The sequence below is a fragment of the Camarhynchus parvulus genome, chromosome 4A (assembly GCF_901933205.1).
Source record: "Camarhynchus parvulus chromosome 4A, STF_HiC, whole genome shotgun sequence".
NCBI lineage: Eukaryota > Metazoa > Chordata > Aves > Passeriformes > Thraupidae > Camarhynchus > Camarhynchus parvulus.
Genome location: NC_044600.1, coordinates 9,541,876 through 9,561,562, shown reverse-complemented (window position 1 = coordinate 9,561,562; position 19,687 = coordinate 9,541,876). Strand labels below are relative to the sequence as shown.

Genomic DNA, 19,687 nt, shown 5'->3' with positions numbered 1-19,687 from the left:
GATGGACTCCTCAAATCCCAAATTCCCAAGCTAAGTAGACATACTGGAAAGTGAGCCTGGTTGCTGGTACATTTTCCCATTGCTCATCTTTGAGTAGCTGTCTAGCCTGGTTCAATTTAACAGTCAGAGTCAGTCATGGCTTTGGCTGAGATTCTGATGGAAGTGCAGAGAGCCATGTCTGGATCCTGTCATTTTTCAGTGAGTGCTCAGCAGTGCCCATGGAACACAAATCCTCTGTGTCACCCCTCAGCTCACACTGAGCCGGTCCTTGGGCAGTGCCAGAACCCTGCCTGGGCCAGCCAGCCCAAGGCCACCAAGCTGCAGAGTGCTCTGATGGTTGTTAGAGGGGGAACTGTAAGGCTCTTCTAGGAGTGGTGGCTGCTGGATCCAGGAAAGGGAGTTGTCATTGCTTGTCCTGGGACTGCTTGACTGAGGGGAGATATTTAGAATTGCCTTAGAGGCAGAGGACTGGAGACACTCAATGACTTGTCTGGGTCCCATGGGAAGGCTATGTCACCAGCCACCTACTTCTCTCACTGTCCAATTCAGAGGATCATTTCCTCATTTTCTGGGGCTCTGTCTCAAAGGACTTCAATTTCCTTGTAGTTTTCTTGGGATACTTTTGTGCTTTCCAGTTGTTTTTTTTTTTAATTATGTTTCTGTAGTTTAGCTGTACGGCATATTCTGTAAAGTCTTTGGCCCTTTACTAGGTGGCTTCCACTGTTTTTCCATGCTTTAATTTATGATGGGATTCTTTTCCATCTCCCCTATGTGGTTTCCAGACCTCTCTCTGTTAGCTTGGTTGCTTTGATAAAAGTAAAATGTTCAGAGGTTTGAGAGCTTGTGTTCTCGTGTTGTGCTCTGTATGCCAAGAAAATGAGATGAGGCCACTTGGATTGGGATGTCAGCATTTTGGATTCCACAGGATGGTATCCTTGTCCAGAAACTTGCAGTGTTTTTCTTCCTTCCCACAACTGAAGGATTTTGTTATTTCCTTGCTTTTGTTTTTCATCCAGTATGATCTGAATCATACAGACTTAAACCTGTGAGGCTGGTTCTCTTGGGCAGCTTTACCAAACCCTGCTAAGATTTTTTTCTACAAATGATTGGAAGACTTCAGTTTAGAGAAACAATACCAGGAGCCTCATAAGGGATAGTACTGCCCTTAGAGGGGAATTAAGCATCTGCAATGGTTGTTTCTTTTAAGAGCAGCATGACTGTAAGATCAGTGCCTGCCTGGTTTATAGGCTTTACAGAGACTGCCACAAACATGATTTTATACCTTGACAGAAGTGGGTTTTATTGGTGTTTCAGCTGTTTTGTTTCTCTGCCATCCTGTTAGGAGACTCCATTCAGGTGCTGGCAGCATAATCTTCCCCTCTTCAGCTATCAGCTACTGCTAGAAAACAAGGTGTGCCAGTCTTTTTCCAGATGATAATATGACACCATCCCAAAGGGGGCCTCCTTTTCCTTTTGCAGTGTGGCCTTGGGGCCTCCTCCGTGCTGCACTTCAACCTGTCTGGGTGCAGGACAATAGACCCAGAAGCCCTTTGCACCTTTTGCTGCTCGTGGTCCCAGAGGACAGGATGATACTGATGGAATTAACTGATTTTTGAAAAACAGACTAATTAAAATCTCACCCCTGAGCTGCATCCCCAAAGCTTCAGGTTCAATTTAAGAACTTGGACCACCTCTTCCTCAAATTCAGGAGGCGCTACAGCACTTGGTCATGCAGGTTGATCGTGTACAAAACATGGCATTGTTTCCAGGTAGAGTAGGTTCACCATGCAGATGCTCCTTCTCAGAAGAAGGAGCTGCTATGTGCCTTTGCAAAGCATTTATTTTTATATTTCATTATTACCCATCTTCTATTCATGCAATTAATATGGAAAAGAGGGAACACAATGACTCAGAGGTCATCCGCTCTCTCCTCTTCTCTTTGAGACAGCCATACCTGTCTGAGGGATTTCTTGCCTTGCCTCCTCTTACCAAAGCCCCAGTTTCAGGTTAGTTGCAGTAAATGTTATCTCCACGGAGAAAACTGGTGGTGTTATAACATTTCTTTCCATTCTTTCTGGCCAGAACAAGCTTGAAGTGGAAGACAAGCAAATTAATTGCTGAAGAGGCAGATCTTTATTAGTCCTGAAAGTGGGAAGGTAGAACTTCTGACCCTCTCAAAGCATAAATCGTTACAGGTTTTTAGTGGTGTGATTAATGGCTTTTCAGGTTAATTGTCATGATTTCACCTGCACCTATTTAAAGAAGATAACCCCAAACCAGATGTTCCACCTACTGACATCACTAAATTCTACCAGCTTAAGACACATGCCCAGCAGGCTGCAGTCCCACAGATGACTGCAAAGGCTGGCCAGGCTGCTCCTTTTGGCAGGTGGGTTCCAGTTACTGGCCATCATATTTGTGTGCTAGTGCTGTAAACAGGACTCCTTCCTGAAGGAACTTGGACTGCAGTGAAGAAATCTGAGCAGTTTCTTGGAAAAGCGATGTTAATTTATGAAAAGAACATAGTGATCTTGCCAGGAAAGGGCCATTTTCCAGGAAATATGCCAGTGCCTTTGCAGCCAGTGTTTGGGTTGGTCCTCACAAGTTGCAGCAGTTGATACAAGGAGTCAATGACCACTAGAGGTGAGAACTGGGAACAGAAGTCAGTTTAGGACTTGAACAACTCATCCAATAATCTGCAGACTTTTTTCAGCTCTGTCTAACTGGTGTTTGAGTGGCATGAAGTCTCAGCAACACTGTAGTTATGTTTATTACTTGCAATCTAGAAAAGATTTAAGTGATGATTGGAACAGCTTTGGATAATTCCCATCCCATTCCATGCTCTAATGGATGTAATATAAATGTTATACCCAAACCCAATCACTGCCAAGGAGAGTGAATGAACTCGGCAGACGGCACACTGCTCCTTTCAAACCAGACGAACCATTGCTCAGAATTAATTTACAATTTTTAGATGCAATCTTTCAGAAAAGCAAGCTGCAAAGTAAAGGTGCAACAAGCAAAGTTCTTCAAAGCACCAGTTAAAGGGCTTCCTCAGGGTGGCACAGGATGGGGAGGGCAGTGCATGGGCAGCCCTGGCATCTCTCACTACCTGGGTTTTACAGCTGCAAGTTTTCCTTCACTCACCATCAGCTGGTTCCTGATTTTCTGTAGAGTATCAGGTGTACAGTGTGGCATTTTCACATCAGTATTGCTTGCAGCATCTTGAGAGTCCAAACATAGCTTTTTTAGGGGTAGAGGGTAAAAGAGTCACCCATGAACTTGAAGGAAGACCAGAATAACATTCAGCATTGAGAGCTCCTCTCTGGTCTTGAAAACATCCTCTCTTCTTGTGTGCCTGGGGCTGTAGCTCAGGATAGCAGAGCACAAGGTGCAGCAGAACTGATCAGCACTTCAGCCATGGAGGGATGCCTGGCTGGCTCAGGAGATGTCAAACACTGGGCAAGAACTCCAACCACTACAGCTTCACTGCTGTAGTGCCCCCTGCACAGGAGAGCTCCACAGGCTTCTGCAGGGCTACTTGGCCAGGACATCCATGTCCCCAGCAGCACTGTGGAGGGATGTGTGCCATCTCACCCAGCAATACAGAGTTCATTTAGAGGTGAAGCAAAGCAATTTAAGGCCAGTGGCAGTGGGGATCCTTCTCACAAAAGCAGATGGATGCTGGCTCCAAACATACAGCAAATATGGTCACCAGAACTGTCCTTGGCTAACAGACCTCCCTGTGTATTTAACACTGCAGCTACCACAATGCACAATCCTGTGTGTTGCCAACAGGCCCTCATTCATTTTCCCTAGCAGTACAACAGCAGACAACCAATTCCTCTGGTTGGAGAAGTGTCATGGAAATGCAGGCTCACATCACTTGGGATGCAGCACTTACAGCAAAGCTGTTTGTGACTCCCTGTACTTGGTACTGGCCCTCTGGGTGCCAGGAGAAGGCAAAACCACAGTGCCAAAGACAACCCTGGGCTCTGGCTGTGTCACACTGCATGGCACAGAACAGCTGTAAATCTGGTCTAGTATCTGGCTAGGCCAGATTTATTGCTGATTTGTGGCATCAGAGCAACAGAAAGCCACAGGAGGCTTCTGGCAAATCTGTCCCTCCTGAGAGTCTAAATCTGTCCTTCCTAATGCAAGGTGACATCCTCCCTCTGCATCAGAGCTCTACCCTGGCCAAGCCCCACGGTCAGACCAAGGGCTTGGCCTCTGCAAAGGGCTCGTTACCCTCCCGTCCAAATCTCAGTGATGTGAAGGAGGCGAGAGTCCATGGTGGTACCACGTCTTGGTTAGTACATTATAAAGTGGTTTTTTACTTGTTTATCATTAAATAATAATAAACTTGTCTTATAATTAAATAATCCCTGTTGGTTTTGCCTAATCCTTTTAGTTTAGGAATCTGACATATTTGGAGCACTCTCACTTGTACAGCAAGAAATGTCTTCCTTTGTTCCTTATGACCAGAGCTGCTCCTTAAGAACATCCCTGGCATTGCTGACATCAGCACAACCCAACCAAAACCATTATAACATCAAAGACTTCAGATGTTAAACACTTGCGTTTCTAAAATCCACCTCACAGTGTCAGAGAAAGGCAAGAAGAATAAGGTGCAAACAAGCAAGCATTTTCTAAATCCAAAATGCTTCCTAAAATCCTCTTGGGCAAAACTACTGAAAACCATGAATTAATTGTTCCTACTGGTGTCACTGGCTAATCCCCCCTAACTTCAGGAGAAGCACAGAGGGCAGCTTGCTGTAGACATGTGGGACACACTTACCATGCTCTGAGAGGCAAATACCTGAAGAGCACAGAGATTAGAGAACAACAAAACATTCTGAGCTGGAAGGGACCCATAAGGACCAGTGAGTCCAGCTCTTAAATGAAAGGCACATACAGGGATTGGACCCACAATCTTGGTCTTATCAGCACCCTGCTTGGTCTTATCAGCATCCTGCTCTGACCAACTGAGCTACCCTCAGTGTGACCCTGAACAATGGCACCACTGCCTGGCAGTGCTTCCAGCCGAGCAGAGAAATCCCTCACTCCCACACATCACACAGAACCACCAGCCTTCCCTGCCCTGCTGGCAGGAGGAGAGGAGGTGATGCTGAATGCAGCCTCCAGTGCTGTTGACTGGAGCTGAGTGGGCCAGAAGGCAAGTGGCCACTGCTGCATCCCTGAGCCAGCCTGCACAGGCACAGGGCTGTGCAGGGACTGACAAAGGCAGAAATCCAGTCCAGGCTCTCTGCTAATTTGACAGGATACCATAAAAATATCACTAACAGCCATCTTGGTATCATTAAAATATAAAGATAGAAACAATCTAGGAAGATACACCAAATCCAGCACTACTCTCTAGAGGGCATCGCTCGAGGTTAAAGACCCATCTAAATCAAATAAGGCTCTTTATTCCCCCATGCTGTATAAATCCCAGCCTGATCTGCAACTATTGAATGGACTTTTTGTCAGATCTTGTTACTGAAATAACTTCTGAATAGATACAAAACCTGCGGGTGAGTGCATCGTCCAAGGGCTCTGCCCTTGCTCAGATCAGATCATCCAGCTGCCTGTTGCAATTTAGCAATTTAGCAATGTCTCTGTGCCATGGCCTCATGTTTTGTGACACACCCATACTGAGGGATGGGGAAGACTTTGCTTGGAAATGGGCTCGTTACCCAAACCCACTCGGTTTGTTTAAAGACTACAGTTGCCTGGTACCTCAAGCAGGACTGAAGAGCCCTGAAGATACAGGCAAAACACACATGGTCAATCCCTGTCCCTTCTTGTCAATCACTACTTCCTACTTTCTGTCTCAAAAAGTGATCTTTGGTATTCCACACTGAACATTCAATATTCAATGAAAAATGCAAAAAGCACTGGGCATTTCTTTTTTAAATAATGAGCCCTTAGTTGCTCTTTGCTACCATTTCAGACCCACACCACTTTTTCCCTGCCCTGTGTTACCAGCAGTTGCACATTTCCAAGAGTCAACATTTGAGGGATTGAAATGCTTTATGGGTGGGCAGAGGAAGGGATAAAAGCGAAAGCCATCTAGCTGGGAAAGACAAAGAGCTTGCACAATTAGAAAATTTAAAACTCAGCACCTCAAACCCTATATATCCCCCAGCCACCTAAGAAATATGTTGCATGTCGATGGCTGGGGTAGTGCTTGGAGGCAGAGCAATAAATCCCCTGGCAGAGGATGCTGTTTTTCCTCACCAGCAGAGCCAGCAGCAGTTCCCTTTGCTCAAGGACTGGCACCCTGAGTGATGGTGAGGAGCATCCTGGGGCTGCAGCTTCCTGGCTGCCAGGGGCTGGATTTAGCTCCTGCTGAGCACTCAGTAGCTGCAATAGTTGTCCATAACAGAACTGTGTTGTAGTCTCCATTACTGGGCAGGAGTAACCTGCCATTGCAGGTTGGAGCATCCAGTTTATCCTTGTGGAATGTGAAGCATTTTTCCTTTGGTCACCAGGTATACATTTTAAATTTGGGTGTTTGAGTGCATGATGTCATTGCATCATCTACAGACACTGTGCACATTCTACAGAGCCAGATGTGTTACCAGCTGAGGCTGCAAGTTCTTCTGCTCTCTGCAGAGTCTGCAGCCTGTGTTTGACAGCAGCAGTGTTTCTATGAGAGAATATTTACACGTTTCACAAATGTAGCTCAAACAAATTAAACTCTGTACTAACAGGATCATAATTTAAGAGAAGTGCCAAGTGCTAATGTAATAATACAGGCTGATTGGATTAGGAAATACAAGCCATAACAAGTCACTGCAGCTCGTTCACAGCAGTGCCTGACACTTGAGGTACGGATGTGGTAAGAGAGTGGAGGAAGAGCAAAAGAGGGCAGGTGCCCAACATCGTGCTCAAATCTACAACATCTGAAAGAGCAGTATGGACCTTTCCTGCCACTGCTTGGGTCCTTTCTAACCTGGATGGTACAAGCAAGAGACTCAACTTACCTTGCATGCTGGCTATCCCCTCACCTTCTCTTTCTCTTGTGTCTAGGCACATCCATTTTCCCCCCATCTTTATTTTCCTCTTGAAACGGCTTCTTCTGTGACTCCTGCTCTTGGCTCCTCAGCAGGCTGCAGGTGGGTGCTGCTTAGTCCAAAGGCTAGTCCACAAGACATTCGAGGAACAGCTACGTTGTGTACAAAAGCTAGAGGCATTCAGCCCATGGTTACAGTGCCAGCAGCACAGAGAAATCCACAGAGCAGCACTAGTGCCTGTGTCCACGTGAGCAGAATGCTGAAACGTTAGAGTCACTTTGAAGAAGAAGAAAGGCATTTACTTTTCCCTTTGTATGTTAAATGACAGCAGCTAGTATTAAAGAAAAACAACCAAGCCCAGACCCCCAGGGAGACATACAAAGGAAGGGCCCTGCTCCTGCTGCTGGGAGCTCCACTTCCAGCTGCTGGTTTTCCTTTCTTCCTTTTCCAGTACCACAGAGCCTTCCGCTTTGACTTTTCCCACACTGATACTTACAGTGTGGGATAAATGACTCATGTAAGCAATCTATGGAAATTAACTGTTAAGCATCACAGATATTATCAAAAGGAGTGCACAATTAACAAGTCTTTAAGATTTCTTGTGGCCATAAAGGCAGGACATGGCGTCCAGGCAGGAGCCCCAGGTCTGCCACAATTAATGCTGCACAAACAGGTCTCCTTGCACACTTAGGTCTTGAGTTGGCTTTGGCAAGGCAGCAAAGGCAGTCTCCATGATGCTAAAGGTTACACTGGCAAAACTAAACAGTTCCAAATTCTTGGACACCAGTGGTTCTGACTCCACCAACTCCTTCCCAGAGTAGGCAACCTACTCTTCCCAAATTATCGTGCCACTTCTCCCCATTCCATTTCCAGGAAAATACCCTCAACAATCTGCATAACAGCACTGCTGTTTCTGCAAACCAGAGCAGGCTCTCTGCCCTCCTTGGCAGTGCTCTGAGATGCTCCAATGAACTCCTAGAGCATTAAGACTTCATCACTGCCACAAAACATACACAGTATTATTTCTTAATATGCTATAAAGTAATAGCTGTCAATTAAATCAATATTCTGGTGTCTTCCTTTTAAAGCATTATTTTGCTCTGTCACTAATTTGCACAATACAGTAATTTCATATTACTTTCCCAGCTCTGAGCATGAATTAGCTCTGTGTTACTGTCACTGGCTCTGATCAGCCATTTTATCTTTTTCCAGCTCATAACGCAGGCCTATAGTATGGATGACAAGGAAATTCATGCTGATGAACATAATTTCAAACAAATGGCTCAAATAAATCGTGCTGCATCTTTTAAAGATAGCCATTTCCCCAAATGTTCTCTTTTATGCACGACATGTTTGGCAATGGTGCTCTTTAGGCATCAGGTATCATCTAAAATAAAGCATAACAGATTTCTTCTAAAAATATGCCACTTAAAAAAATTATGCTGCAAATGCTAACGGCTGTGCTGAAAATGTATCAAACCAAAACAGCACACAGACACGGGGGAACAGATCCCATCTGCTAATGGCCACACTCACAGCTCCGAAGGTCTTGAGAATGGGATATTGTATGGAGCACAGCTCTGAGGGCAGAACTCAACTAGCACACTGGAAAAGTAATTCTCTGATTAAAAAGAAACAATTGGAAAATGAAATAATTTACATTGCATGTCATTTCTCTGATGTAGTCCAAAAGAGGTATCAGCCTAAAAAAGAATATATTAAAGAAATTAAGTCAAATAATTAGCAGAGAATCTTGGCAGGTAAAGTTGATGAGAAGCTGCATTCAAACATTCTCCTTCCACGTTGGTTGTCATTAAATGTTACCATGAAGGTATAAGAATACAAGAAATTTATCAACAGCAGAACTTTGGAAATTCATCTTAGCAGGAAATTGTTCCTATGCAACTGAATAATTAGTTTCACTTAAGTCATTCAGGCTGTGACCGCCATCTGCATCCCCTTTTGTCTAATTCTTGTTAAATCCCTAGTCGGCCATAACTCAGCTCCAAGATTATAGGACTGTATAATAAACAAAATAATTAGTTTCCAAACTTGTAATACACTGCAACATATTTCCTGGAATATGTTTTTTTACAACTGCTATTTTGTATTCTCTCATGATTGAGAACTCAGCTTGCATGTATAAGAGCATTTGAAGAGAGGATAATTTTGCCATGAAACTAAATTCAAGCTCATTTAGGAGAGCTAAGTGAATGAGTTTTGATGCACGCACCAGAACGTCTGCATCAGCCAAGCCAGCCCACATGTATTGACATGCATCCCAGAGAAATTATGTATGGATGGAGCATATTCCCCTTCAGACTTGTTAAATAAGGACCACTACTGAAACTGGGTCATTCCCTTTGCCAGGGCAGTACCAACACTGGCATCCTCTGCTCCACACCAGCACTGACACAGACTGGTAGCACTGAAAACAAGACACATATCAGCTGAGGCATTTAAAACAAACTCATTAAAATGGCACAATCTCTTTAGTCTTGAATTATGAGTGAACCCCAGGAGCATGGAATGCTCACAGGCCTAACCTTGCACTCTGTGTAAACCAACAGATTCAAAGCCTGCAGAAAGCCAGTTGAATACCTTTCCTTTTTCCTGCTGCAAGACTCAAAATCCTTGTGAAAATGGAAGTCACTGTTTAATTTTCCAGAGGCAGTGAGATATGATAATGAGACAAACTCACAACTCAGAACGATTCCTCTTGGAGCACGGGCACACCGCATGCCAGAGCGCAGGGAGCACGAGCAGGGAGGGTGGCCGGGTCCTTTGCAGTACAACGACGGACACTGGCACAAGCAAACAGGCTCATACTCACCTCTGGCCTTCAGCAAGAGCTAAAGTATCAGTCACAGAGGAACTCGCCAGTCTGCCATGACTCACATCTACACACAACCCACTGCGCAACCCACTGCCAGGAGGCAGGAGGTGGCTGATTGCCAACTGGGGGCAGCAATTTCCCAAGCCCGGGTCTCTACTGGGGAAGCTGAGAGAGGAGTCTGTCAGCTTGGCCAGTAGAGAGAGCTGCCCCGAGTGAGCAATGGTTGAGATGGAGGGCAAGGTCTGTATCTGCACCTCAGGCACCTTCATCACCCCATCCAGATTCCCCCAGCTGTCACCTCCTTAAAGGTAAAAGGGAAAAAAATAACAGTTTTGCAGTGACTCCCCTAAATGATCTACAAATGAAGCCGTGCTCATATAAACAATTAACTGGAGAGATGGGATGAGATGATGGGGGCAACTTCTGGTGGGAGGACAGTGAGGAGAGAGAGGCCAGCAAGACTCTTGGAGCTGCAGTGCACAAGGGGCAGCACCAGAACTCATCTTTCCTGAGAGGGCAGTGGGGCCCCTGCTGGGCTGGGGCAGGACCTGGCCAGTGATGGGGGTGTGCTGGGAAGGCTCTGCATGTTCTGCCATGGAGCCACACTGCAGTCTGCAGGGCTCAGGGCCTACAGATCTACCTCAAAGGAAGAGCCACTTTGTAACAAAAAGGCCCTTTGATTTACCACACCTCTAGAAACAGCCACTAACCTCTTCCCCACCTCCCTTAGCTTTGTCTTCTGTGGGAGGTCTTCTACATCCCATGTTCTCCTCTCTGGGGACTTCTGCCAGCTGAGCTGTGCCCCAAGAGCTGGTGACTATAGCTCCTACACCTCAACTATAGCTCAAACAAGTCCTTCACCACAGCGTGTTACAACAAACTGCAGACAGACATCACTTGTCACTAAACCAGCAAAACACACATTATTGTGTTTGTTCCCCTTCCCTCTTCTCTGGGTACCAACTCATGTTACCCCAGACTCCACTCCCTCAACATTGCCTGACCAGGCCAAGGGCCTGCCAAATAGACAGCACTGCTCTTTGTAAAACATCTTCCAGCACAGGCAAAAATAGAAGGATGGCCCTGCCCTAATTGTGACCATTTAAAAAGCCGTCTTTAGCTTCCTTAGGGCTGTAAGGGTTATTGGCTGGGTTTAATTCAATGAACTTGAAGCAATGAAGTTCATTGAAGCTGGTTTGTATGAGAGTTTTCTTTCAGGGAGGCAGCATTAGACAATGAGGTGCTGGATCCCAGGAGGATATTAAACATTTAATATACTGGCAAATATGACATATAAAAATGTTCTGTGAAGGATGAGCAGCAGAGCTAAAAAGCATAAAAAAGCTTGTGCTCATCTCCAGGCTGCTGCTGAGCACTGCAGACCTCCAGCTACTGAATCAATCCAAATTCAAGAGCTTTGCCTTCCTTTAATATTACACAGTGGCTTTTGCTAGCAGCAGACATGACAAGCTGAGCAATTTCCTATACAGCCAACTGTATGCAACTCTTATGAATAGATTGTAGCAGTAATTTGCAGTAATTGTCCGAAACTGCAGTTTACTGTTATTATTGATTTTGGACCAAATCTGAAGCATTTTTATTGGAGAGATTAGGAGTTATTGCTCCCTAAAGATCTGGTTTTACTAGATGTAGGAAAGTGTCACTATAAAAATGAATTTCCGTACTTTTCAGCATAACAATGTCATTTAAATTAATTTTCTTGGTAATTCCTGCACCCACAGTGACCAACAACACCCAGCCAATTCTAGCTATAGCTTATCCTTGCTGGGTTAAAGACTGCAGAAAAGGACTGCCAGTCCTACAGGACAAAGTTGGCAAGAGGAAAGCAGACTAGTTAACATTGGCATTACATGAACTCACTGAAGTAACTTTGTGAAAGTGCAGTATAGTCTGTCTGGAAGGCTGGGGGAAGCCTCAGCTCAGCAGAAGGCAGTGATAAGGCTGCCACAGCTGCCACTGGAGCCAGACTTGAGTCCACATCTGTATCAAAGGCATGTCAAACACAGACACAGGGCTCCTGCACAGGAGCGTGCAGAAGTCTGATCAGTGCTGTACAAAAGGTGACATTTGAATGCTCCAGGCAACATTTCCAAAACCTTCCCAAAAGGCCAAAGGAAACAGGAGCTCTTTCACCTCCAGGTCTGTGCTGGCACAGCTGGTCCTGGCAAAAAAAGTCTCATAAACCCTTGCTCTCAAGGGTTGGGACAGTGACCAGAGGTGATCATTGGTTTCTTGTACGGTTACCTCACTGATTTACTCTGTGTAGGTCCCATCAACACTAGACTTTCTATCTGTTAGTTAAATAAGGTTTCCAAACTCGAACAAACCCGCTGATGATATTAAATAAAACTGTTTCTTTGAAAGAGCTACTGAACAAGAGAATAGAGTTTTTTTCCCCACCACAATGAGTGAAATAATTTTCATCTGCTTTCTTTTTGAGTTTTTTTTTCTTGAGAAGCAAAATAACAGCCTTGCCGATTACTCTTTGCTAAGGTACCCGATTGTGGTGACATTGAGGCTGACCTTGGAGTCACCTCCCCCGCTGCCGCACTCTCCTTTGTCGTACCACCATTTGTTTTTCAATTTGTCCAAGAGGCCTTGCTCATTCAGTTTTAATACTGCCAGGTTAACAGCATTTCTTGAAACGATAAAACATAACTTGTAAGAAAAATGCACAAATGCTTAGGAAATCGTAACGTATAAAAAAAGGAGCACAAGAGGACAAATTGGCTAAAATTTCACAGAACGTGGAGCTATCAAAATGTCTGTACAGCAAATACAGGGTTAAATATTGGAAGGTGGCATGGAGGATAACATTTGCTCAAAACTGAAGTGTGCGGGATGGGGAAATCGTCTTTGAGAAAAAAAGTAACAACACCACATCATGCAGTTAACATTCGTCACATATGGCAGGTTAACTTGGCTTTTACCATTTAAATTGAAAAAGCCATTGAACTGTAAAATTAAAACAGCAACAAACAATCAGAGAGGACAACACAAAGAGAACACAAAAAATGGATGCATTAAATAAATGAAACCATAATTTACCGTCTTATTTAACTCCATGGAATATTGAAGATTTTAAACTTTTAAGTTACCTCAAAATCCACAAGAAAGAAAATGACAACACAATACATCAGGGTAGGTGGAATACTATAACAACATGGATATTGTTATATTATTCCACCCACCTTAATGCTGAGCCTTTGGGGGTTGCTACACCATAGCCCTTGGAATCCAGGTTGCCTCCAACTTTCATGGTGTCGCAGGGCTTGCGCTGCTCGATGTACTCGTTCATCGTGGACTCCAGCAGGAAGGCAAACTTGCCCTTGGACTTCCTCACCCTGGCCACCCCATCCGCCGTTGTCTTGGTGAACACTGAGGGCTCGGCCGACTTCATGTATGACCACATTTTCTCATAGACAGCTATTTTTGACCTCTGGGAGAGATGAAAGGAAGGAAATGAAGAATCATGTTGGCAAGACTGAGCTCCTTGGGCTTAGCTGGCTTGGAGGTATAACGACACCCTGTACTGATTAGGGCTAACAGATCAAAAAAGTCAAGGCAGCTCGGAGAGAGATACATTGCCCCCTGAACAAAGACCAAATGACAAAATGTTTGGGGAGGGAGAAGCAAATCTCAGACATTTATTCTATTACTGCTGAGTAACTGGTAGCCTCAGAATGAGCAACGCTGTGTGCCCGTCCCAGCCTCAGCTCCTGTTGCGTGCTGGGTTTATCTGTCTGTGTGCTGCTCTGCTACCGAGCCAGAGGGAAGATGGGAAATCCCAGCTCATCCATCTTGGCCAACAGATGCCAAAGGAGCCTTTCCTCTTCACACAAATCCTTAGCATTGTTTTTTTTTTACACTAAGTGCTGCTAGGAAGGGCTGGCAGTTGCTTATTACAAGTTTTCAGCAAGGCAGGAGTGTGCTTTTCACAGTAGCAATGGTAGGTCTATGATACAGGAGACCATGACATTCTAGTGGCTGTCAACAGAGGTGCCCAAACAAGAGATATAAATAGTAATTACAAAACCTTTTATGAATCAATAGCCAAATATTCAAAATTTGTTTTCCCATTTTCCTAAAATACAGCAAATACAAGTATTAGCAATAAGCTGAAAAAAATCACTGGTTAACTGCCTGTCACCCATCTATATTTTTTCCTGATTTCCCTGTTTTGGGACTGAGCAAACCCTAACAGCCTCTAGCTCAGCATACAAGCTTTGTAAACCTTGAAATGTTGAGGAATGTGTTACTTCCCCTTCTCGCTCTTCCCCACCAGTAACATTTAAGCCACCCTCAGATCTCAAAGCCACCTCCAGACTGTCAAGAATTTGTATCCTGGACTACCGGTTAAACTTTCCTGCTTGGTCAACAGAAGGCAGTAATGCCAACTGCATTCCTCCTAAGTCTAGAAATCCCAAAGATTTATATAAGGCTTTCAGTCCAAGTTGTGGGTACCTCAAATTTATGCCTCGTATTCCTTGCCAGTTCCCTGTCCACAGCTTTCCTTGCAGAATAGGAATGAAGCAGGCAGTAGCTAAATCTAGTTCAAATTTAGCAACCTTGTGGTAGAAGACTGCTAATGTCCATCAGCTTGATGATCGAGACATGCTTCCTCCTCACCCAGGACAATTTAATGCATTTTGAATAATGTAATGCTTAACAGCCAGCCTCCAAACACTTCACAGGCCCTGCCTGCACTGCTCCTCAGATTAACATGCTCAGCTGGTGCTGCTACAGTGGATAGAGAGGAGCATGAAGGGCAGCATTTTATTTTATCCTTCCTGATGAACTGAAAACCAACTGAAAATGCAAACCAATTAAAATCAGCCCATCTGACAAAAGGAAATCAGAGAGACAACAATCAAGAGGGGCTAGCTGGATGCTGGGGAGATGTGTGAAAAACAAGTCAGAGAGAGCATCTCCTAGCTGAAGAGGGGCTGTACAGCTGTGTTTGCCCAGCATCAGGACAAAGAGAGATGTAACTGGGGTCTGGAATGGTCCTTACACAGCTGAAAGAAGGAATCTGGATTTTCCTGACTTTCCCCTGCAGCAGCAAACACTGAATAGCCTGAGACGAGGATGGTGGCTCTGAATTTGAGCGGGGAGTGTGGCAGCTCAGCCCCTGCAGGGAGTGCTAAGCCTCAGGACTGCAGGAGCAGTGGCAATCTTGGCGTGTCTTAGTTTCAAGGTTCTATGCCTTACAACCTCTATCTTCTTTTAACATAAATAATACAAACACACCTGGCCATTTATATTTTCAAACAGGCACCCAAGGGACAAAAGGAAGGTAGAAAATCATCTTTACTCTTTATACCTCTCAGCAAGCTGAAGTTGTGTGCCTCCCAAATTGTGCAAGCACTACATATGCTTTTGCTTGTTTTCCTCTGCAGAGTGTGCCTTTAATTACCCAGATAAACCAGAATTTCTTTTCCTTTCAATCTTTTAACTCACATATGAATACCTGTCTAAGTTCTTTCATACTCTTTCCACCTGGCCTGACTACCTGAAAGCAATGGCCAGTACATCTGTGCATTGTTAATAATCAGTTATCTGGTGAGTGCCAACAGCATGCACAGGGCTGCACACAGTCCACAAAGCATGTTCCCTGCTCCAAGGGCAAAGGGTGAAAATCATCATTCATGCTTCAGAAAACCAAATTCTACAACTGAAAACCTGATCTCTTTTCAACTTCAACAAATAGCCTAAGCTTTATAGTCTGTTGCCTTCATTTAACTCTTCTGGATGACGTAGTTAAAAATCAGTTCCCATTTCTATATGGTCATTGTCCACCTCTTCTTCTGCCAAGTGGGATTTTCATAATATCTTGTTATCATCAAACTAACTAAATAAGAATAGCAATCTGATCTAGTAGAAGTAGACAAAAATTCAAGCTAGAAACAAAGCATGTGTTGACTGGAAAAGGTTAATCTAAAATGCATCAAGCATGGATCGGTTTTGGAGCACAGTCTGGCTGAGGATCTCAGAGAGAGAGGACCAGTGATGTGATGGGCTCTGGCCATTCAGTCCTGCTTGGTTAGTGCTGATTTTTTCAGCCATTCACCCAAATTCCTAATAAGGTGAAAGTAACTACCTATGATGAGGCTGCTTGGAGAAAGGGACAGTTTTCTGCTCCTAGAGCCATATTTTAAACCTGCTCACTGCCATGAAACAACCAGTTGATTAAAGCTGGTCAAAGATGCAACAGGATGAAATGACAGATGGTATTTTTAGTAAATATTTTTTTTCCATTTGCCTCAACAAAACCCAACCACCCCTGAAGCACCTAAAAGACTTTCAGAAATGAAACATGTCTTTCCTAACTATAAAGCTCCAAATTCTGTCTTGAAAGAACATTCTTACCCATCTGTCCCCCTCTGCAGACATTCACACTGCCTCTCCCAGCCCCCCTAGGAGTCTGACACCCATAAAAGGGGCCAGACAGCAGAAGCAACCACAGAGAAAGGATTTACACTCCGAAGTAAGGCAAGGTCTGACAGATCTGCACTGTTGCTAGAGTTCAGTGGCAGTAAAACATTCTCCCTGTCAATAAAGTGTTACTTTTAAAGAGATCCTTAGGAAAAAAAAAACTTAAAAGGAAAGATTTAAGCCAATTCAAAGCCCATAACTGTAGTAACTCCCTATGCTCTGCAACTCCTATTTCTTTGATATTGCTCTCCAGAAGTCCGCCACACACATTTCCTCGGGATTTCAAGGGGATATTATTATAATTTTTTTCTTAACAGAAACATTTTCAGTGTTTCATCTAGGCCCTGAGACACATTAAAGCATCTTCATTATCGCAGCCTTACTGCAGATATAAATAGAACTGGCCTTTGCTTTGTCAATAATGCTGGCTTTTTCTTTTTCTCTTTATTTGGATATGTTTATGCAGAAATATAAGCCACAAACACCCCAGCCAAGGGTGCAGGCAGCTCCCTTCCATGTCAGCAGAGCCAGCAGCTCTCGTGCCAAGGACTCACTTCACTTGGCCCGTTACTAATCAGCACCTAAATACACATTTCTTCTGGGTAGCAATGCACTCATTTGAAAAGAAGATGCCAATTCCATCAGTCCACAATTTTAACACTGTCTTTCATTCTAATTCTCCTAGTTTTGCTGTGTGGTTGACTCCAGCAGTGAAATGAAAAATCAGCCAGTGTGTGGTAGCATCCCAAAGTGTGGCCAGCCAGGGCTGGGTGAGTGACACAGTCATGGGGAGGAGGCAGATTTGCCTCTCAGTGGCAGCTATTTCTTCAATCCAGCAACCACAAATGTGGCTCCAGCTGGGCTCGACCTGGTGCCTTGGTTTCACTTTTGCACATTTCCAATCACCTAGAGACACCTAGCAGACCCCAGCACACCTTGGACAATTCCTTGACATTGGTTAAATTTAGCTCTAAAATATGAAGCCTTCTCCCAATGACTGAATTCCCTTCCCCCTCTGCAGACATCTGTCTCACACTTCTGCTAAAAGTGACATTGTGTCACCTCCTCCACTGCTGAGTAGGGGTGAAGTTGCTGTATTTGAAGGAAGCAACGCTTCTCCTTTCTAGTTAAAGTATGTTACAGAGATGCCTTTTACCTATTTTAGAACATTCAACTCTCCCTACCACCTCCTCCACAACTTGAAGGTCTTCTTCAAAATGTCTCCTTGCGCACCCTGTCGGGACATTTTATTAAAAATTACTAAAATGGTCCTTAATTTATTATGGCAGGGACCAGGAAGTGATTTCCCAGCAGTCAAGCCCGAATTGTTCTCCTACAGGTGAGAGCTGTTGATCATCCAGTCATGAGCCGCTTATAATCAAATAAATACTATTTTAAAAATCCAGTTATATATTCTGTAACTGTATAACTCTGTTTTATACTTCAAGAAATTTCAGATTATACTGATTTTTTTACCTCTGCCTTCAAAGCTAAGAGGGATAAACAAAGTGCAGCAAAATAAAAAAGCATGTGGAGCATCCTGACTGCAGCACACACATAAAGGTAGGCAGAGATATCCATAAAGGTCCTAGAGCGGCAGACTTACCACTCTCCTCTGCTGCACAGGCCCTATGACCACATTCTAGCTCCGTAACAAGGGAGATTTACAGCCCTTAAGTCAGACAGATGTTGCTGATACAAAACACAACGGTCCATACTAAAATCAGCGCAGGTATTTAATGTGAATAATACATGCTGCCTTCCTACAGATCACACCTCACTTTGTATGGAGGCACACCTCACTGGAATGAACTTGGGCAGTTAAGTGTGAACCATAGCTTCATTATCATCACTCATTGCTTTTCCTCCATGTGTGCAATTAGCTCTTCTGCAGCAGCTAATGAGTCCAGCAGCTTATGAACCATTTAAAAGCAAGCTACTAAACGGAATGAAAAAACTGCCAAGAGACAGCCTTGGTACTGCTGCTGCTGCCTGGCTTGGGCCCCACTGATATCCACAGGGTTTAGGCAGTTGCTTAACTGAACTTCCACCATGGCAAATTGCAATGGAGTGGCACCACTGTGTTTGCTGTTTGGATTTGGCTTTGATTTGGTGCCTTTCCACTCCCTCCAAGCCTGATGTTGAGTCATCCCTGGCAGAGCTGCCTCTGGGGGGTGTGAGGGACCCTGGTGGGAGCCCTCAGCCTAATCTCAGCCCTGGAGCACATGGAGGCCAGCCTAATGATGATGCTACATAAGAACATGATAAATATTATTAGTAAGGTCCCTCTGCCTGAGATTTCCAAGCTCTTTACTGAGAAGGTAAAAATAGGTCTCATGAAGGCCAGAGGGCACCATTAGTCCCCTTTCCCCAGAGAGGACATGAAAGCAGAGATGCCATTTACTGAAGGTCATAGGGCAGAGTCTAATAGATCAATGTCACAGCTTTTAGCCACAGATAACTTGTGATGCCAGCAATTTACTTACCTATATGGACAGAAAAATCAATCCCATCATTACATGAACCTCTTGCTTTTATTACATTCTCGGCAGAAGAAAGTAGGTCAGGGCATTTCTCTTCCAGCAAGGCCAAACCCCAAATCCACCAATCTCTACCCACAGTTTATGAATTTGTGGGATGCCACAGAAAAGCCAGGTTCAAGCATGCACATGTAAACTAGTCTGTATGTTTGTAGGAACACACAAATCTTTGAGAGTGCATGCACACACATAAAGGAAAGGGTGGCCTGGTGACTAATAATATTTTACAGCCAAGAATATGATGGGAGACATTGTCATGTTGGTTTATTGCTCAAATGGTAACTTAGGTTTTAGAAATGGCAATTTTCTTTCCCAGCTGGGGCAAATGAAGCCCAGAGAGAAGGATCAGGCCTGCAAACCCCTGGGCTGCTGCTTTTCTCTAGAATCCTCTATGCCAAGGTGCAGACTACCCCTGCATGGGGCTGAGGGATGGGGAGTCCAGCAGGAGGCTGGTGGAGGTGGTGATGGTGGGGAAGGACAGTCCACAGCAGTGCTGCCCACCCAAACAGCTGGGGAAGCAGCTTAATACAGCCCCTCCAGGCTTCAGCATCATTAGTTTTTCCACACCTGACACAGACAGTGGCCTGATTACAAAAGGAAGTGTCTTACAGAAACACTACAACATTCCAGGAGGTGTGTTTTGAGACTTTCTCTCTGTATATCATGGTCTTTTTCAAAGTGTGACCTTTGTGCTGTAGCTGCTTTTTAACAGGCAGCTCTTCTGCAGCGAGCTCTGCTCGCACAGACAAGCAGAGTCACTCTGGCTGCAGCCAGACGTTGCTGACACGTCAGTAACAGTCTGAGCAGCAGAATGTAAATCAAGATTTTAAGATGCC

The 19,687-nt window shown here is 44.5% G+C and overlaps 1 protein-coding gene across 1 annotated transcript in view; it reads right to left on the bottom strand.

Annotated features, from left to right (window-relative positions):
• GRIA3 (glutamate ionotropic receptor AMPA type subunit 3) overlaps positions 1-19,687 on the bottom strand; it is a 143,747-nt gene that overhangs the window by 8,511 nt on the left and 115,549 nt on the right. Inside the window, exons 13-14 of the mRNA XM_030967935.1 lie at positions 13,068-13,315; positions 12,400-12,514 (exon numbers count right to left, since the gene is read on the bottom strand). Of these exons, the coding sequence (XP_030823795.1) occupies positions 12,400-12,514; positions 13,068-13,315 (363 nt within the window). The remainder of the gene's footprint in view (positions 1-12,399; positions 12,515-13,067; positions 13,316-19,687) is intronic.